Source organism: Periophthalmus magnuspinnatus, chromosome 16 (genome assembly GCF_009829125.3).
Source record: "Periophthalmus magnuspinnatus isolate fPerMag1 chromosome 16, fPerMag1.2.pri, whole genome shotgun sequence".
Taxonomy (NCBI): Eukaryota; Metazoa; Chordata; class Actinopteri; order Gobiiformes; family Gobiidae; genus Periophthalmus; species Periophthalmus magnuspinnatus.
In genome coordinates this window covers 26,894,443-26,916,273 of record NC_047141.1, presented here as the reverse complement: position 1 = coordinate 26,916,273, position 21,831 = coordinate 26,894,443, and the positions used below count along the sequence as shown (strand labels likewise).

The 21,831-nt window shown below is 36.2% G+C and overlaps 2 protein-coding genes across 5 annotated transcripts in view; one reads left to right on the top strand and one right to left on the bottom strand.

Moving 5' to 3' along the window:
• adam22 (ADAM metallopeptidase domain 22) overlaps positions 1 to 21,831 on the bottom strand; it is a 60,628-nt gene that overhangs the window by 18,819 nt on the left and 19,978 nt on the right. For all 3 annotated transcript variants that reach the window (XM_033980889.2, XM_033980890.2, XM_033980891.2), the window contains exons 4-6: positions 18,815 to 18,881; positions 14,649 to 14,731; positions 12,603 to 12,666 (exon numbers count right to left, since the gene is read on the bottom strand). In XM_033980889.2, the coding sequence (XP_033836780.1) occupies positions 12,603 to 12,666; positions 14,649 to 14,731; positions 18,815 to 18,881 (214 nt within the window). The remainder of the gene's footprint in view (positions 1 to 12,602; positions 12,667 to 14,648; positions 14,732 to 18,814; positions 18,882 to 21,831) is intronic.
• Positions 506 to 5,594, top strand: cldn12 (claudin 12). 2 transcript variants are annotated; one of them, XM_055228063.1, is made up of 3 exons: positions 506 to 626; positions 2,032 to 2,281; positions 3,231 to 5,594. In XM_055228063.1, the coding sequence occupies exons 2-3, from the start codon at positions 2,063 to 2,065 to the stop codon at positions 4,050 to 4,052; spliced, it is 1,041 nt and encodes a 346-aa protein (XP_055084038.1). In that variant the 5' UTR covers positions 506 to 626; positions 2,032 to 2,062; the 3' UTR covers positions 4,053 to 5,594. The 2 variants fall into 2 exon arrangements, with proteins under 2 accessions (XP_055084038.1, XP_033836785.1); XM_033980894.2 differs by having other exon boundaries at positions 506 to 632.

Genomic DNA, 21,831 nt, shown 5'->3' with positions numbered 1-21,831 from the left:
GCCAGTTCTTTGTTTTTCAGAAACAAACCTTGACAATGATTTTTAAATCTTCCACTCTTGTACTAGTCAGTTTTTGTTTACTGTGCAATCTACAGACAGTGATGATGCAGATATGAAATAACTTGTCTCTCCTTCTTCATCATCTCATTTAAAAAGCTTTAATTACTCTTGAGTAATAGTTTCACTTATTTCATAATTGTAGTTTAGATCATTTTGTAAGGAAATAATTATCCTAATACATTTCAATGTTTGGCCCTATTTTTTCATAAATTTATAAGGCTTAGTTTGAAGAAAGAACATACACTGCCTGACAGTTATCGTTCAATTAAAATGTAAAAAATGCATGTGTCCAGAATGATGACTGTGTCCATTATCCATAAACCTTCATGCACCTGAGCAATGACACTTCGCCTGTGAGTCTGCACTGAGGGAAAACCGCCCATGTCCACGCACTCACGTCGTCCTTCGCCTGTGAGTCAACACTGAGGGAAAGCCGCCCATGTCCACTCACTCACATCCTGTTTACGCCACTGTGCCATCACAAAGTAGGATTGATTTGAGGTCCGTGAAAGAGAAATCAAGCTGAAATGCACTCCTGTAATTCATGACCGCGGCTACACTGCACAGTAACGGTAATATTGTCCACTTCTTTACTTTTTTAACCAAACATAAACCTTTCGGCCAACACCATCAACCTGAGCGCAACAGGTTGCACTGATGCTAACTTAGCATTTGATGTGGCTAATGGTAAGAGACGAAAATTCTTCACCATTGAATTTGTCTTTATCAAAAGGTTTTAGTGTATTAGTGTATTTAATAATGATTGCCTCATACAGATGTATTTCAGGTATTTATCTTCTAAAACAAATGTGTTTTGGGTTTAAACTTAACCTAAACTTATTTGGGATATTAGCAGTTAGCTCGCGAGGCTAGGGATGTGGTGCTGGGTTTGTTGACAGTAACCACAGCAGGCCAACTTATTATTAACTGGTACAAGCAATAGGTTTGTGCTTTACTATATTCTCAGATCCTAATATCCTTTCAAAAACATACAACAACATAAGAAATATAATAGTCTACAGAAAACAGCATTCATGAGATATTACACATTAATAAAACATTAATTTTATCTGTAACATTCAACTGTATAATTGAATCTAGTATGAAACAAGAGACAGTAACGTGTTTGGCAAAAGCCCATTCACCGCTGTGACCTCATTTAGTGTAACACATCACTAATGCTGTAGTAGTAGGCCTACATTCATTGTTTAGTTGAGTAGACTTTGTAATGCACCACAGTAAGGCCACTTTACAACCTCAGCCTCATTGTCATCCTCTTGAAACTGGTGCATTGTTTCTCAGGGACTTTGAATATTAGGTCAGCTACACAGGCAGAGGGAAACCCATAGCTAGGTCAATGCTGTAGATCTGGATGGAAATAGTGGCTTTTCCAAGCTGCTTTTCCACTGTAAAATTACACATATCACAATGAATAGTTTTAAAAAATTAGGCACAAGGAGTATATGCCTAATCAAATATTTCGCTATGAAAAATACCCTCCATCAAGAGAGCTTTTGTCTACCTAGTTTTATCCCAATCTTAGGGTTTGGACGATAGTTTTTTTTCCCCTTATTGATTGATCAGATTTATGTTGTCATTGTTATCATTAAAAACAAAACTATTAATTTTCCTCAACATAAACAAGCTAAGATTTTAATTTGTGCCATTTAACAGAAAAAAAAATGTCAAATTTATTCTTCCAAAGTATGAACTCTGCTCCAAACCACATGCTTTTACTGACAAAGGATTGGCTGTGGACCTCTCCATTAAAAAAAGACCCAGGCTGATCATTGACAATTAGAAATACTGAATCTCAGTCTCGATTGAAATTTGATGAATTTCACAGCCATTGGTACAACAGAAATAACAGCCTGACTAGTTCACTTGAAGTAAATAACACTGACTAGTTGACTACTCAAGTTCTCATTAGTTGCAGCTCTATTGTTAATATTTTGTGTTTTGTGTTCGCAGAATATTGTCTGATTTAGCTGCAGCTGGAGCCATGACGTGCCGGGACATCCATGCCACTAACGCCTTCTCCTTTATCATTGCCTTTGTGTCTGTGGGGGGCATCGTAGTAGCAGCTCTCATCCCACAGTGGAGAGTGACCCGGCTCGTCACCTTTAATCGAAATGCAAAGAATATCAGCGTGTACGATGGGCTCTGGGCAAAATGTGTCAAACAGGATGGATACTCAGGATGCTATTACTATGATTCAGAGGTATTTCTTCTTATTTTGTTATGTTTTCATTTAAATATTTTTCAAAGACTGAAAATCTAAAGGGTATAGGACTTGGACAAATTATTGCTTCATGGGGAAAAAAGTAGGTTTGCACTTTTACATTGATTTCTGCCACAGTCTCATATCTTAACAGAATGGCAATTGTTTTCACGTCTGTAACATTTATCAGCACATTTAAAATATGGAAAAAAGAACAATGAACTTTTCACACTACTCATGCCAAGTGGAATTCGATGGCTGTTTTTTGCACCAATACCAGATGCTGTATTGTGATCATTTTAAATTAGGCCTGTCACAATAATTACTATATCGACTTATCGTTCTATACATGAAAGTTGGAACAATATTTTTGGGGGGTTAGTGTTTATCACGCGTACATCTTCTTTGCACCACTGGGAAATTGTTGGTTTCTTTTTTGTCTATGTAAGAAGATTTGACCGTAAAAGGTTGAATAAATAACTTCTGAGACTCATTACAGATACTGATACTAAAGTGTTTCATTCTGCTATTTATTTATTGCAGCTTATAATTCTTTAACAATATTGTAAATTTCCAATAGTTTTTGAGGTTTAAATCTGCTCTTGGGTTATTGTATGACTGGTATAAGTTAGTTGTAGTATTATCGTTTATCATCAGTATTTATTTCAACAGTATATTGAACTTCAAAATATGTTATTGTGACAGGCTTATTTTAAACAATGTCAGTTCTTCATAAATTGCAGTTATTCACTTAACTACCTGCTTACTACAGCTGAAAAAGTGAGTCAATCATAAATAAATATATAAAGGGGTTTTTGGACATGAAATTCCAATGTATTTGTCCTTTTTTAATCTCATAGTAAGATTTTTTTTCCTCAGATCCGCTCAAAACACAACTTCATCCTTCTCTGAATCTTATTTGTCAGTGTGGCCTCTGTTTGTTTTCAAGTGGTACTCCAAAGTGGACCAGCTGGACTTGCGTCTCTTACAGTTCTGCCTGCCCACCGGCCTGCTGTTGGGGTCCCTGGCTTTACTGCTTTGTATGACGGGAATGTGCAAGACCTGCTGCTGCTCCGACAAACCAGAGCCGGACCTCAAGACCACACGGTTCTTAGTAAACAGCGCAGGTTGTCATCTTGTTGCTGCCATGTTTTTATTTCTGGGTGGAGCTATCGCCATGGCACCATCAGTATGGTTCCTATTCCGTACTAAACAAATGAACGCTAGATATGACAACATATTCTCAGATGGTTTTGCTGTGTACGTTGCTATTGGCTGCTCTGGCGGACTCATGCTTTCCTCGCTGCTTATGCTAATGTGGTATTGTATGTGTAAGAAGTTGCCGTCGCCATTTTGGTTACCTCTGCCTACGATGCCTAACTCTGTGTCCACTCAGCCCCTCACTGCGAATGGGTTCCCGCCTTCTCCTGTCTATGGTCCGCAGCCGTTCCCTCCCCAAACCTACCCTCCTACAGTAATTGACACCCAGTCTTATGTACCCGCTCAAAGCTATGCCCAAAGCGTTGCCCCTGCCCCCGCTCAAGTCTACATGCCCCAAATGTCAGTCCCAGATGGGTACGGGTCCGAAGTGGGCGGGGCGCAAGCATATAGCTATGCCCCTTCTCAAAGTTATGCCCCATCACAAAGTTACGCTCCCTCACAATCCTATGCTCCATCTCAGGGCTACGCCTCAAGCTACGCAGGGCACCGCTACTCCACCCGCTCTCGGATGTCTGCTATAGAAATTGACATACCAGTTTTGACACAGTGAAAAAAAGTCTGCGTGTTATGAGAAAACTATGTGATATTTGATGATAGTTTTTTGTATTGAGATATCTTAATATTCTTTTGAGCACAATAAGCTCAGTTAAATTAAAACAAAAATATACATTAAATTAAAGTTAAACTGTGTCAAAACAAAACCTTAACAGAACTTAAACTTGACTAAACCAAGACCAATGTGGAACATATTTAGGTCAATTATGAGTAAAATCTGCCTTTTTGTCCATTTTATTTTAAAGGGCCTATATTATGCTGTTTTCCTCATCATAAACAGACCTGGAGTTGTGTTTTATTCACATTTTTGACACACAAATTCTGCATATTTAGGCTGATTTTTTTCTCTAAAACAGAAAACACTCTGTTCCATCTTGTGATGTGGTAATACAGGAAGTACTCCACTGTGTTTTTACACATACACCTTCGCTAGAATCATCTGGATGATTTCAGACCTGGAATTGCCAATCTCTACAGAACAAGAGGTAAAAGGTAGCTGTAATCTTGAAAACTACCGCTACTACTGCGAGCATTTTGAGCTTTGGAGATGTAGAGAGGCTAATAATAAGGTGTCATTAATAAGGGGTGTGAATGAAACAAAACTACTCCAGGTATGTTTTTGATGAGTTTTTGATGGCATTTTAACGTGGAAAAAAAAGCTCAAAAGTGAATTTTGTTTAATATTAGGACTTTTTTTTTAAATTCTGTAGCAGGAGAACTTTGTTATTGCAGTATTTTTATTTTCTTGTGATGTTGATACTTTGCGATATATTTTGCAGTCCTAGTGAAACGGAACAAAAAAAAAATTGTCAGGCTTTGTTCAAGTGCCAACTAAGTTACACTATTATTGCCATGTGGTGGCGCTAGTAGCTGAATTGTCTTTTAACGTGGCTGTTTTCCAGTATTTTATCTTATCTGCCTAACACTGATTTTTAAAATGTAATTGAGGTACTGTACCTAGGATCACTGTTTTAATAGACTGAAGCACTGAAACACTAAATATAGCAATAGTTATGTAAATCACTTTTTTCTTATAATGGGACCATTGTTACTAGAAGTACACATTGTAATTCCTGCCTTCTTCATTTACCTTTAGTAATTAATTTTATACATGTTACATTTCATGATTTACGCTTAATGAACGTGGCCTAATATGACTACTCAAAATACACTGTCTATTTTAAATGTGTCAAAATATGTTGTTTTTTTACTAAATGTAATGCTTATTGCTGTCTTACTTGCTAGTCTCCTTTCTTAGTCTTACTCAAATATGGTGACACTTTTTTAAACGTTTACATTTTGAAATAGCTGTTGATGTCTATAGATATATTTGTGTGTAACGTAGAAGTAAATGAAGAAATTGTTTTTGTATTGTGCGTTTAAAACCATGTAGTAGTACACTAAGTGGCTCTTATGCATTTACACTTGCATCTTAATGTTGCCTTGTAATAATTTTGACCAATGATCAATTTTACAGGTCAATGAAGGTATTATGTGTTATGTTTTTGTTTAAATAAAAACATGTGTCCACTGTAAACGATATTAATGTTTGTTCCATTTCTGATCTGCTAAATATAATAAGTCACATTATAGAAGAAATAAAAAATGTTAATTCATGTTAAATTTAAGACCGCTTTTTGCACCTAACCCTTAATATATATTTAATTATTTATCATCATCTTTGAAGTTGTGCAGAATGAGTTACCATCTGCTCTTTCACATTTCAGATTTCAGCAGTCAAAATGCTTCAGTTTGACTTTGTGTCATAACATTGCAAGTAGAAAAGGATTAATATGGAACCTTTTAAGTAGCATATTGTGTATTAGAACAAGTATTGAGATTAGGTTTATTATGTAAATGTAGTTTCAGTTAATAGTGTAAAGTACAGTGTTGTATTACCGTAATATGAGAGAATACTGAATTGAAGACTGAACCAATAAACAAATATAGGATCTCCTGCATTTTGAAACATGTAAACTGAAATTAAAGGGTTAGCACGTTTCATACAGCCTGTATTTAGACCCAGAGGAGACAGAATATTTTGTTTGTAGATTATTAGATCAGGAACGTTACAGCTCACAGATATTGCAGATTATGGTAATAGCGGCCATTCAAATTGTGATTTTGATCTGATTGTGATGTAATCTTGCAGCCCTATTTATCTGTATATTTTGTATTTAATCAGAGACTGTAGTTATGGTTGACTTCACAATAATTCTAGTTTTGTCTTTGTTTCTCCATCCGTAGCTCTTGGGCAATCATCTGAACTCACTGGTTTGAATCGTGCTCCCTGCGTCTCCTCTCAACGGGGGCTGTGTCGAGTTCGGGATTAGGGTCCACACTCACAGATGGCTTTCATATGTCACGCTACAAAGAGACGGGGTTGCCATGGGAGACGGCCTCAGACATGTACCCCCCTGGCCCATGAATATAAAGAGTGAGGGAGGGGTTTCTGTGTTGAATGGGCTGCTCCCCTGTTAAGTAACAACATGGTTCAGGCCACAAGACCTCTCGTTAGAGCTAAATGATTTGGGGAAAGAATGGTCAGATGGGAATTTTTCTCATGCATTTTGAATACATACGAATTGACATACCAGTTCAGACACAGTGAAAGCCCTAGAGTGAAAATGGAACTCTTTCTCATATATTTTAGTTTGTTATTAGACCTGCATGTTTTGACCATGTTCAGTTCATGATGCATCTTTGCATCAAGGGGATGAATTATGTAAATGTGACATTTATGAGGTTTTAACTATAATGGCGTTCTTTTTGCCTGGCAAATCTAGAATGATTTCTTTCTGTAGTTTTTATTAAAAAGATATATCAGTCTGGTCCCCACATCCTCTGTTGTGTCTCAAGCCCAGTCAAATGCAATCATGCAATCAAATTATCATTCAAAGCTGAGAGAAAAAGGAATTTCCAAACTAATATAAGAATCACATGCCATGCAAACAATAGAACATGTTTATAAGGTGTAAACTACCCGGTTAGCAGGTTTTAAACATAATAAAACAAGATGAAACATTTCTAGACATGTTCTCTGCAAATGACTGCTTTGCGATTAGCTAATTACATCCATTCAAATTAATCTTCTAGCAGCACTACCCTGGTCTCATCCAATCAGCTTCTTGCCAAACCCAGAGTGTAAAAGATGTTCCCTCTGGCAAAGTCTCAATAGGTCCTCACACTAAAGCCGCCCTCCCCCCAAAATCACCCATAACCTCAGCATCACTCCATCATAACCTCCCCTCCCCCTCCTTCATCAGCTCTATAGGTCGGGTTCATGTGATATAAAAAAATTCTATCGTGGAATTTGCTGTTTAACTGATTGCAGATTTGTTGTCCTAGTTTATAGTTAATATCTCTGTAATTACTGGGTCTGTCAACATGAAACTAAAACTGGCACAAAGATCAATGTCTCCTCTGTCAGTACAAATAAAACACAATATTTTTTTTCACTATAGCTTCAGAAAATGATTGTTGAAGTGCAGTGGTGGAAGAAGTATTCAATTTTGATACTTGAGTAAAAGTACAGATACCGGAGCAAAGTATCACATGAATACTTAAGACTTAAGTAAAAGTATTAAAGTACCGTTTTAAAATGTACTTAAAGAGTAAAAAGCATTTTGAGCAGATTTTGAGGTCTAATAAAGGTCCACATTTGATAAAGATTCGTGCTGAATTTTGTTCAATAGAAACAACTGAATCAATAGTTCTTTTTTTTCAAGCTGTTTTTCTTTGTATATTTTTGTTTGCCGAAATTATGAGCGTGTCAAAAATAAACCCTCAGGCTTTTCAGACAATAATAAAAAATACTTTTACTTTTCAGTGTTGTTCAAAAATGTAGTGGAGTAGAAAGTACAGATACCTGCTCTCAAATGTAGTGAACTAAAAATAAAAAGTGTAAAATGTATTTAAGGAAAGTAGAGATACCTAAAAACTACTTTAGTGCACTACTTTAACTTCATTTTGTTCTACCATTGTTGAAATGATTGTTAGAAGGACTTTGTGGAGCCAATCCCAAACAAAGAAAGAAGGTTTAGCATTTCTAGATTATCACTTCTTTCATAAACAGTAAATTCATGGCTCTCAACTTCCTGTTACATGCAACATTGAGGACATTTGCTCATTGAAAAGACCATTTTATTTTGAATTGTTAACTGCTATGGCAACAACGTTTAATTTCCATCACCTTGAAACTAATGGATAGGCCCCCTGTTCTCTAAAGCAACCTATTTTGACTTGTCAGCTTTGGGTTTACTGCTGCCTTGGCAAGACTACACAAGACAAATGACTGGTTTGTGCCATAGACGCTCCAGTACTGTCAACAACTAAAACAGGGAACTACTGCGATATCACCACAGGAGTCTCAAAGTGCAGATGGAGGTGAAAAGGTGTCCAGCCATATGGTGTTTTTGAGCATATGTAAGCCACTATGACAAACCCTCCTTCCAATATGACAGCAGCATGGCACAAGCTCGAAACATCAACAAGATTTATCGCATATCAAAGCAATTTCCTTATTTTAAAAGGTCAGATGCAGTGGAGGTACACAACGATTTCTGGCATAGGATAGAATAATTCCTCAGCCAAACCCCTTGAAGCTTGAAATAGTACACAAATTTAATTACTGGACATTTCAAGTTGGAAATAAATTCAAAAGGTTAATCTGATGTCTGTAAACATAATGTCGGGAAGGAAACTAAACAAAAAATGCCTAACTGTAAAGGCTCATGGCAAAACATCATGGCATATTGTATTAAAATTTAACTATGGGGGTGGGGCTCGTCTCCATCATATATATATATATATATATATATATATATATATATATATATATATATATATATATATATATATATATATATATATATATATATATATATATATATATATATATATACACACATACATATATATATATATATATATATACACATACATATACATACACATACACATATATATACATACAATGCCATATTGTGCAACATTCCAAGCAAAGTAGTAATGTATTTATGGAGACAGGTGGGGTAGACAGGTGTTCCTTTAAAGTGATTCAGAGCTGTCGACTATAATATGTGTGACAGGTAAAAAGGTAAATAAGGTAAATTCAACTAATCACAGGGTCAAGTTTGCATATGGCCCACCCTAATTACCATTCACAACAACTGTAATGTGTTAATCAAGGATAAAATCTCCAAGAAAATACACCATATTAATCTTTTGTGGCACTCTACACAAACATAGTAGAGAAGAAAGGAGCAGACAGCTGAAGGCTTCAGGGAGCAGACATCCTTGGCTCAGTTTGACAGCACAGTCACAAAGCACAGTCCCATTGATATTCTACACAGATTTCAGCACAGAAACAGAGGCATTACCGCTCATGACATTGTGTTTTTGAGGAATCATTTAACTATTTGTTTGACATGAGAGTCACAGAACAACTAACTCTGTAAATTACTGTAATAGGCTATATATTTCAAATTAGAACTGGGCAAGTTATATGGAAAAAAATAAAAAGTGAAACACTTTGCACGTTATTCTAGGACAAAAAAAAATAAATCAGTTTTTGTAATAATTAACCACAAATTTATCTTGCTAAATGGTAAATACCGTATTTTTGGGACTATAAGTCGTATTTTTTTTCATAGTTTGACCCAGGGTGCAACTTATACTCACATGTGACTTATATGTGAAATTATTAATATAGTTGATTTCACGTCTTAATACTTTTACTTAAGTATTATAAATTGCCTTTAAAGATAAAATGCCTGTTCTTGGTCTCAGATCTTGTAAAATAAATTTTCCCAAATTATACAAAAAAAATATTTCATATTATTCATATTCATTCATATTATACATGTTTTTTTCTTCATTCTTATGCATTTTTTCGCTAGTGCAACTTATAGTCTGGAACATTCACCTTTTATATAGCACTTTTCTACCTTCAAGGCACTCAAAACACTTTACATCAAGGAACCACTCACCTATTCGCATGCACATTCATACACCAGTATTTGTGGGAACTGGAATCGCACTGCCAACCTGTAGGCCAGTGGATCTGACTGCTCAACCAATGATGTTTATGTTAAGAGCCAGATTTGAACAAAAACGGGTTTCAATCTTAACTTCTAATCATTGCTATTCATTGCTATTGCTATCTTCCTCCACAGACTGATCTCTGCTCTAAACTACATGCTTTCACTGAGAGAGGATTGGTTATAGACCTCTTAATTATGAATCCCTATTTGGAACAATTTTACATTCCAATTAAAATTGTATTCATTGCACAGCCCTATTTAAAATCTTATTATATTTTCCTATATTTCATCTGTGTTTTGTAATCCATTTTGCACTTGGCCAAATACTTGTCAATAGATAAATCACACGTTGCTATATTTGACTGTATAAAGTAAACCCTCTTATGTAAGGTTCATGTATAATTCACGTCAGTGTCTCCAAATGACCGGAGGATATATTTTTAGCTGAAGAGTTAAAATCGTGTTTTGCCATTTCATGTAAATAATTCAAGTCTGAGAAAACAGAAGAGACAGACAGAGACAAAGAGGTCATGATGGAACAAAGAAGGCTTCAGTAACACCTACACAGCACAGAAAGAGCTATACTGTACTGCAAGTTAATGAAACACTTAAGAAAAACTACAAAAATCCTATGTGTTCAAATGAAATCTATTAAAATTACTATAAGTTAACATAGAAGAATATTGTTTTGTGTAGTATTCCATAGATTTATTTAGACTGTGTTCACACTTGCATAGACTCCACAAGGAACTAAAACTGGACTACACCAGGACTGAACCAGGACTAGAACAGGACTAGAACAGGACTAAACCTTTGTCTTCAAGATTATGAAAAATTAGGACGATTGCCATAGCGATTAAAATTTAACAACATAAATAATATATCTTTTCAATAGTGAAATGTCTTCAAAATGTTGCCTATAACAGGAAGCCAATTCCTTTTCTCTTGATAATCTACCAGTTCAGTAGAATATTACACTCACTAAATGGAAACACTTTTTTCTCCCTATTTTAACAGAAAAGAATCTTGAAACAAAAAAAAAAAAGGTACTTAAAGAGCCCATATTACGCTATATAATGTTATAATGTTTCCTCTTCAAAAACATACCTTGAGTAATGTTTTGTTTCATTCACACATGTTTAACACTCCAACCCTGCATATTTCTTCTTCTGTCAAATAGAAAACACTCTGTTCAACCTTGTGATGTCATGTGGTAATACAGGAAGTGCTCCACTGTGATTTAAACACCGTACACCTTCACTAGAATCATTTGGGAGATATAGACTGACTAATAACAAACTCAGACATGTGTGAATGAAACAAAACATAATTCCAGGTAATTTTTTGAGGAGTTAGCGGCATTCTAACATGGCTTAAGCCTCACAAAAGTCATTTTTTGTAATATAGGACCTTTAATTGAACTAACCTTACTCAAAGCATAGCACTCATCTTATGGTACAAATGTATATGTTTGCAATGTACATGCATGACCTCTGTTATCTCAGTCCCTTTAACAATCCCTGATGAACAAATGGCCATAATTCACCTGGACATTTTAATTATACAGATATTATCACACACACACACACACACACACACACACACACTTTATTCCTCTCATTTTCCTGCATTGTCATAGGTCGATCTCTCCTTCTCTCTGTCCTTTACATGTTGTTAATGTATATTCATTATATGTTTAACCCTTACCTGGGTGTCAATGTCAACCATCTAACAACTGTTGTACCATACAAATCTTACAATGCAATATAATCAGAGAAATTCAGAAAGATAATTTTAATGAAACATGAACAGTTCACAATACATTGTACCAAGTTGTAGCACGAGTGCCAATTTCCACCACCTAATTCAAAGTATTACTGTACTGTAACTAGTAAGGAACCTTAACTTATTATTGGTATGACAAAAGATGACATTATAGAGAGAGTGGTGATCTAACAGACAGCGTTAATGAAAGATTAGTTTTTTTTCTAATTACTTCAATTATTGCAAGAATAAAAATTTGCACCATTTCTCACCATAATGACAATACAAAAATTTGCCAACAGTGATATGAATTCAGATGGATAAAGAACTTATTTTACTTACTGTCCCTTAATGACAAGACCATAGTGGCTTAGTAAACTTTCCTTGCATTTAGACAAACTCACCAATAACCGTCATAACCACAATATTTTCCATGCATAAAAATGTAAGACTATATGAAGAGTTCATTTGCAAAAACAGGAAAGTGCCATTTGAAAAAGTGATCGTAGGCTTGTAGTTTACTCTTAGTATAGTGATATTTTCAAAAGCCAAATGTATTTTACTGCTATTAAAATATTATTCCACCCTTTCTTGATAAAATCCATTATTGTCATTGTTCACATCTCTAGAAGATTGTAACAAAACTAGATAGCCCTGTGCCAAAAAGTGGTTTTCTTTTTGTTATTGAACTCTTCATATCCTCTTTGTACCAGACTTACAGTTGATTGCGTACTCACATCTTTGCTGTTTTGTTCTCTTGGTTCAATCTTGTAAGTGTGATTGCCATCAAAAAACAGCCCACTAAAAGAAAATAAGACAGACATTAGCAGAGGTATAATTATTATGAAATAAAATCTCTTTTTGAACAGATTCTGACTCAGGAGCAGTCTGCGTCATGGTCTCACTGAGTAATGCTTTTGAATTGTCTGGAGGAGGTAATTATGAGCTAAAGGTTGGTTCTGGTCAGCCTGTTAGAAGCTTACAGTCAAGGATAAATGATTAAGATACAGATTTTTACAGTGTCATTTTCCATCTAGGTTCTGACCATGAACTTATAGCTTCAGATCTGGAGGAGGGTCCCCAGGTGCTGTCTAATGGTTTTCTATTGTTCCGGCAGATTGTCCGAGCAGCAGTGAAGGGTCAAATGCAGAGGACAGATGTATCTATGTATCTGTCTGGTGGAGAGTTTCATGCAATATGCCATTCAACTTTAGCTATCTCCATGGAAACAAGCAGGTGACACCGCCAGGCCAGGTTACAGTCAGATCTGTAGAGTTGTGACCCGCTCACAGTAAGAATGCATGTTTCTCAAGGTATTTTGAGCAATAGAAACACCTGGAACTGAATAAACGCAAGCTATGTTTAATGCAATTTTGTTGAACATTCCAGGCAAAACGACAGTATCTCCATGGAGATAAGCAAGAGGCTGACCCCGAACCAGAAAAGTTACATAGCGCATCCTTAAGTTAACATTAACTTCTATAAGAATTTCTTAGTTCAGAATGTATCAGGTAGCTTTCTTTTTTTAATTAATGATATGTTGAATGGAAAGGTAGCTCGTGTTTGTTACAGTGCTAAATCTACTTACCTCAATCTCCACAATTTCAAACTTTTGTTTATGGTGTGACTGTTACTAATATGAACACAGTCCGGTATCATACATGCACTTTACAGGTCCTGGTAGTGCATTTGCGCAGTGGGTTTCAATATATATTACATTAAAGAGCTGATTCAGCAAAAGGGAAATACTCAGCTCTTATGTTTCTCCTCTGACGTGACACTGCCTATAAAAGCACTGGTCCATTAGTTTACTCATCATGGGAGCTTACAGAAAAGGATTCACATTACAGTCATTAAATTTCATGTTTTGTTCTCTTTTCAAGTAAGTTTGTTTGTAAAGTGATGTGTGGTCGAGCATCAGTGTAAAAAAAAAAAACAGTTTCTTTAAATAACAGCGTTATTCCAATAACACTTTAAGCAAACAACTTCAGTGGACCACAAAACTGGTTCTGCTTTTAGAAGGGCCCACAGCCTCCCATTGGCTGGCCAGCACCAATTACTCAAGTAACCAATTGGTCCTCTTCTCTTACAATATGACAAAAACCCTTGCATTACCTTACATTAAAATAGATATTTGCTTATATACACAATTATCAATAAATACAGGAACACCCAATTATATACAAATCCCTGCCATTTCCCTCTGGATATAAAATATGAATTTTTGCACCCCTGCGAAACTTCCACTTTCAAAGTTTCCACCTAGATCTAACATAACCTGGGTAAAGTCTGTTAGAGTGCTTTTGGCAGAGCCCAGCTGGAAGATGACGGCCGCACTGTTCCAAGCACAGAAATATAATAAAATTGTATTCATATTATAGATCCATGAGTCGCCCGGCACTATTGGTAAGTTTTACAGTTTGTATGACTCCAAATTAATCCATTTTGCTGCCTAAGACTTAATTAATTACCTGCTGCCTGTGTTTTAAAGCACAACGTGGTGCTCTCGACCTTAAAAAACCTGCCAACATGCCCCCCTCCCCATTGTGTGTATCTATATAGGGTTATTTAAAATTACCGTGACAGGGGGCTCCACTGTGATATAAACTAGACAAAGTAAAAAAGAATATTTTTTAAAACTGGCACTCTGCCAATGTTGATTTCAGGATTTTTTTTGAAACAGGGTCTGTAGAGAATTAGAGATTATTCCTCTTCTGCTCTTTTCTGCTTTCCAATGGGCCCAGAGCATCTTGCTGTGTTCCTGTTTTGGTGTTGATACTTACTGTAACCCATGGCAGGTGGATAGAGCCACAAAGGACTGAGGATTGTCCCTGATCTTCCCCTGATAGTAGCAATGCTCTCCTCCCTGCAATAAAAACAAGAAGATGGCTTAATATCACAAGCAACTGCACAACACAAAGGCTTTTAAATATACTTAATACCTAATATGCTGATTTGCATATGTACTGCAATGACATTTCTAACAGATTTTCAGGATAATTTAGCTTGAAGACAGAAAAGGAGCAAAAAAAAAATGCATTAAAGTCAAAAACACCTTGAAGCCATATAACCTACGAAGTCCATATTCATACACATCTAATCTAGAAAACAAAAATTCTGATTCTGGAATCAAAAGGGCACTGTGTAACTTTCCCTCTTGTCTCCATAGAAATCTACACTCAATCCTGTGTAACATTAAACATATATATCGCTATGGAGACAAGCAGGTGGCACCAATGGGCCAAGTTAGACGACAGATCTGTGGAGAGGAGATCCTGCTCACTATAAAAATGCATGCCTTTATGTTTTAAGCAACACACCTTGACTTAATAGAGAGACAATTCTAATGCTATACTGTGGAACATTGCAGGCAAAGTAATAACTCCATGGAGACAAGCAGGTGGCAGTCTAACCGCCAGAAAAGTTGCATAGAGTGTTTTCAAATCATTTTAAGCCCTGCTAGAGCTGTCCTTGTTGGCAGAGTGCCTCCTGAAGTGCTGTATACGCTTACTGCAGTGAAATATTCTCAGTGCAGTGTTCATTGCCACACAGCCCATCAGGAAATGCGCCTGACGCGATCAATCACACAGAATTCATTTGCCAACACGTAAACGTTTGGTCTGAGATTATAGACACGAGCTGTAGAGGCAATTCACTCTAGAGACAAGGACAGTTTTAACATGTATTTTCTTACACGCTCTAGTACAGTGTTTGAATACGATGCAAGCTCTATGTCTTTTAGCACTAAGATTCTATGAAGGTATTGTGTAATGGTAATAATTTGTAATAACATTTTGAAGAAACAGTACTTGACTGTTACTTGAGGGCTGCACTTGTTTAATGCTTACTGAAAATGTTGTCTTTCGCTGGTTTATTTAATTATTTGTAGCTTATGCTCAGTTCAGGCAAGGTTTAATCCAGCTTTAGGTCCATTTGAACACTATTTTAAACCTTTTTTTAGAGTTAGACTAGCTCTATTTAATGTAATTCTTTGTGTGATAAGTTTTATAACACCTTGTACAAATGTGTGAACAAATTTGGAACTGATTTTTGAATAACTTATTTCTGCTCTGAATATTATTGCTATGTACTTCCCCACTCTCTGCATGCACACATTTATTTCCTATAGACCAGCGTATGTCTGAGTGCTCCTCCGTCTCTTCCCCTGCTCCATCTCTCGCTGCCTAACTTCCATTAGGCAGGAAGCCCGGCCCCCTGAGATCTGTGGCTTTTATCACTGGATCAATTTCTGCACTTCGGTCTGATGCTAACACAACCTCTGGCCAGTTCTTGCCTTCTGGATTATATATAAAAATACATTCCAAGTTTGTACAATTTTCTTCTGCGAGACAACACTGACCCAAACCAGAATCTGCATCTTCAGGCTTATTCAAAGTTTGGATTTTAGCCAGAAAATGATCATCTTATTAACATACAGATTGGTTTAGTGTTGTCAAAATCAAAACATTTCTAATGTGATTTTAATACTAAAGGAAATGCTCAATACACAATACTAAATTTGATCCCACTATGAACATAAAAAAGAATTTAAAAAAAAAAAGATTCCAACAAACATCATCAACTATTTCTATTATATTATAAGGGTGACAGTGAAGTGTTTGTCCACAGGTCTGAAGATTGGCAGTTCGAATCCCACTCTCAACGCTTTAATCATTAGTTGAGTCGAGTGTTTTTGTGTACTGGTTTGTGAATGGGTGAGTGATTCCTCGATGTAAAGTGCTTTGAGTGCCTTGAATGTGCTAAATGCAATATAAAAATGTGACCATATCACCCAGACTTGCAAGAATCTACGCAAACAGAGGAGACGACGGGGAAAGGACAAAAGGGTCTGATGTTCCGGGTCCCAAGGTCTTAGAGGCCCAGAATTGGACCCTCTTTCTATTAATTTATATTAGAGGGGAGCCCATGTGAGGCTTCTTGCCCCGGGCCCCCAAATCTCTGTCGACGGGCCTGTACAAAAATCTATTTCATGGAGCATTGTCTATATCTAAATTTGAATAGAATGAAAGACTTAAAGTAATATAGATGGTACAAATTGCACATTGACAGCAAATTACAAGAGACCATCTCCCCAGCCCCCTCCGCTCCCTTTATTGCTTCTGTCACCTCCCTGTGCTCAACTTCTCATTGTCCTAGCTTCTCCGCTTGTGTGTTGTAATCTTGTCAGATCACTTATCTCCGCTCTGATGGTAATTAATGAACAGATTAAGAAAAAAAACATTACGCAAATGAAAACAAGGACACTCTAACCTTTCAAAGAGTGTTTACAACTTTTCAAGCAGGTTTTAGCTCTCCAATAATGTTTTTAGAACAGAGAAGTCATTTTGTCTATATACTTAAGCTATGACTGATGTAGTAATGATGTCGGCTAACTCTTTGTCAACTGAAGTGCTTTTCTGACTATGGGGCACTAAAAGCCCTTTCGATCAGGATATATATAGATACTATGTGAGATTTTTTAAAGATTTTTTTAAGTTGTCACTTTTTCTAACTAAAACCACATCCAGATGGCTACTTCTTTAAATTCTTTGTTGTTATTCAGTTTGAATGACTGAAGCTTATCACAAATTTCATCTTACAACAGTGTACGCTACAGGCAAATGTCTTGCTCAAGAACACAATAGCAGTATGCGTTTGCTAGTAGTGGGGATCAAATCAGCAACTATTTTGGTTAGTGGGCTACGTGGGCTAATGTCGTCTTTCCTCAACAGATGACATTTATTTAGCTTCTTTCCTTTACACAAGCAGGTATTGCAGTTAATCGCGTGCAACTTTTTTTCTGGTACTCTGCAAACTAAAACAGTTCATTAGACAATTTGAGTAAGAACACAAGGCCGCTCAACCAATGATGTTTACGTCAAGAGCAGGAGTCGAACTGCCAACCTTCAGATCATTTGATAAATACTCTACCATCTGAGCTACTGTCAAACTTCAAATGAAATCAGTGGCACATTATACCCAATTCTGAATGCACTCTTCAGTTAAGAGTGGAACAACATGTTAACTGATCAGCACTTTATTCCTCTGAGTTAAACAGGGACCCTTTTGTTCTTAATCTCATTAGATGTTCCAGTGCGTAGCGTACCATTAAGATCATTCTCTTATAGGATCCAATATCTGCCTAATCTTCTTATTAACACAGGATAATCCCCTCTCTGTCTGTATGTGATGGACCACTATGGGCAGGATTATAGCACTTAAACTCACCCATTTTGAATTTTACCTGAGCTGGCTGAATGGGCGGGTCTGTCATTTTTTTCCCTTGTGAAAACCATAGCATTGATTAGGCAATAAAAATATATGAGAGGAAAGTCTGAAAGGAAATTGATGTTGTATAATTTGCAAAGGCAGCACAAAGCAGAACGCAAGATAGATCATTATATTGTTTTAAGTACAAATTATTTTTTTACAGTGGCTATATCTATTTATTGATTGCCTCAGATCCAGAATACACACATCTCCAATACTTAATGAAGATGGCCGCTTACGAAGAAAATGAAAGGAAAAAAAATATCACAGGGGACTGAAAAACATGTAGATTTTTTTGTTTCCACCTTCCACAGATACCATCAGTGAAAATAATGTTTGGTGTATTTTATCATGGAAGGATGGAATATTATACTTTTTCCTGCAAAAATCCAACCAGATAAATAAAGTGATTTTCAATTGAAACATTAAAAGATGAACAAACTGAACATCTCTTGTTTTTTTTGTTTTTTTGTTTTTTTAGAAATACAAGTTTCCACATACAATTTTAAAAAGCTCTCCATAAAAATATGAAAACATTCTAAACACTCTTCTAAAATAAAGGAAATATTTGAACATAATCTGAACATGTGATTCTTGTACAAATAGTACTAGTATAGTGTAGTATTTGCCACACATAACAAGTTAAACATTTTATAGTTAGGAAATAGAAACAACTTACATTTGCAACAACAGCTGTCCCCTTTTCGGATAAGTGTCTCTCCACATAGTCAGACGACAGGAGATCACTGTAAAGGAAAAGACAAAAAACACGTTAAAATGTTTGTGGATTAATATTTCGTTCATGTCTCGCCTATCAGATAAATCTGTAGTGTCGTTGTATTGATGTGGTGACATAAAACGGCAGCACATCACATTCTGACTAATTGAGAGCAGCGCACAAGAGACTGGGCTATTTTCAGCACAAATACAATTATCCAAAGCAGCCCACCAGCCCACCAAACGTCCAGAGTAGACACAAGACAAAGGGGATAATAAGACATGAAAGTTGAAGCAGCTTGAGTTTCCATGTTGTCTTTCCATGTTTTGGTACTGGCTCTATAGTAATACTTGGCTTTCAATACTGGTACTTGAACTCTACTTTTTCATACCCACTAGATAAGAGATTTGTCACACAATGGGTAAATTCCAGTATTGCAATGCAGTGTTCAAAACCAGCAGGACACTTAAAAATGTAATAAAATAAATAAAAATATAAATAATAAACTAAACAATCAGCAAATACAAGTGAGTCTGAAATAGAGATATCAGTTGGCTGATATATCAGGGTTATATTTGCACTTTTTGGCATATCAACTATCAGCTGCCTAAAGAAACACATTAAGCTTTATTTGAACTCTTCAGTGCAACAAGATAACTGTACAAAACATGACTATGCAGTTCTCTTATAGGTTTGTGGTGAAAAAAAGGGCTGCAAAAAGAGTTGTACTAAATTTAAATAGCATAATTTGGGGAAAATAATCAGAATTGTCCCAATATATCGTCCCAAAAATTATCAGCAGATCTCATCGGCCATCGATTTCTCTGGATTCTGTATCGCATTGGCCATGAAAAAAAAAGAAAAGAGAACCATATTAGTCAATCTCTAATCAGAAACTGTATCCTGTCTCCCCGCCTGTCAGTCACACCTGTCAAAGAAATGCAAGGTCTGAAGCATGATGACTTACAAGTAAAAAAGAAAAATAATACTACTGAGAACTGAGAAACTGATTTCAACAGATTCAACAATCAAAGAACCTTATTACCTTTTTTATCACAGGTAAAAGTTATGTACCGGTATTTTGTTCTGAATGATACAGGACTTTTTGGGAGACATTTGCATTTGAGAGACACAACTGTGATTGGACCGTCTTAAGTTAGGACCATTGTCTATCGTCTGTTTCCAGACCTTTCTGCATTGAAACAGGATGAAGGAGGCACTGGCTGGTCAGACAAGACCAATACAGTTAATGGAACATAAACATTATTCCACACTTTGATAATGTTACATATATATATATATATATTCCAAATATATTCCCTGCCTCCTTTGCCCTCATAAAGTGAGCAAACAGAAGACATTACAGCAAACAGAGGAACAACTTAAGCCCTGGATCTACTGCTTATAAAAATAAAATATATTGTGTGCTTCAAGGTGGAGGCATGAATACAGCGAGGGAACAGAATGGAGGGATGGACATAAATAAGGCGAATGAGTGTGCGTGCTTTCTCAGCAGAGCTATAGATCCCAATGGAGACCCACAGTGCAGGCCTAATCAGAGACAGAGATGTATGGGCTATGGCCACATGCACCGAGGGAAAGTGAATGGGTAAGCAGCAGAACAAAAATAAGATTACATTAAAGGCCCATATTATGCTATTTTCTGATTTATGTTATAATGTTTCCACATCAAAAACATACCTGGAGTTGTGTTTTGTTTCATTCACACATGTTTAACACACAAACCCTGCTCTGTTCCACCTTCTGATGCTATATGGTTATACAGAAAGTGCAAATTATGCAAAATCAACTTTTCAGAGCTTTTAACCATGTTATAGTTGTTTCCCCTTCTTATTTATTCAAAGTTGTTTTTGCGTCAGTAATTTTTAATTGCTTATTTTCAAGACACCATATTGCTGATCAATCCCAATTTTCACCACCACTGGCATATGCCCACTGCTAATACGCGTTCAGTGATACGCATAGGATTTGGCAGTGCCTCATAGTCATTTTGGCAAAGCTCTTTGTTGTGATGCTGTTTATGGTGACTCCAGCCCCAATTGGGCACCACAGTTTTCTAAAGAGGAAGTCAGTGGACTTGTTTTTTTATTAAGTTATTTTAGATTAATATTGCTATTTAAAATGTGCAAATTCCACGGATGTCATAGATTATAACTATATAGTCAGCTCAAGCAACATATGTCTTCTTTAAACTCCATACACATTCACTAGAATAATTTGGATAATTTCAGCCCTGGAATTGCCAGTCTCTAGTGAACAAAAGTTAAAAAGTAGCTTTTAACTTGAAAACTACCACTTCAATGAGATCACCAGTTGGAACAGAGTATTTTAGCTTGGGAGATGAAGACAGCTTCATAATGCAGCAATGCTCAAAGATGTATGAAAGAAAACAAAAACACAACTCTGAGTATGTTTTTGAGAAAATAACATTCTAACAAGAGTCAATTTTGTGTAATATAGGACCTTTAAACACCTTAATCCTGGATCTTTCTATGACTTATGCATGCAGAAAGAATGTACAACAAAATACACTACTGCAATGTGAATAGTGCCATCAGCACAGTGTGTATTTTTATGTCTACCTCTGCAGAGTCGGTGGTTTATAATGTACTTACAAAAACAATGCACCACTAGAGAACAGTGATTTGTACAGAGCATTTAAGGTGGCAGGAAACTGATGCAGCCAGAACACAGGCTCTGATCAAAGGCATTACAGTGGAGGAAGAGAGCCTGAAAGACAAGCTCCAAAGTGCTGCTATGCATGTTAATATAAAATAAAAATAAGTCAATATTTTAAAAGGTACATTACGTAACTTTTCTGGTGGAAGGTCTGCCACCGGTTTGCACCTGACATTTCATTGTTTTGTAATAGAGGTTATGGATAAGATCTGTTGAGAGGAGACCTCGCTCATAGTAAGACTTTTTAGCAATAAAAACACCTGTGATTGAATAAATGT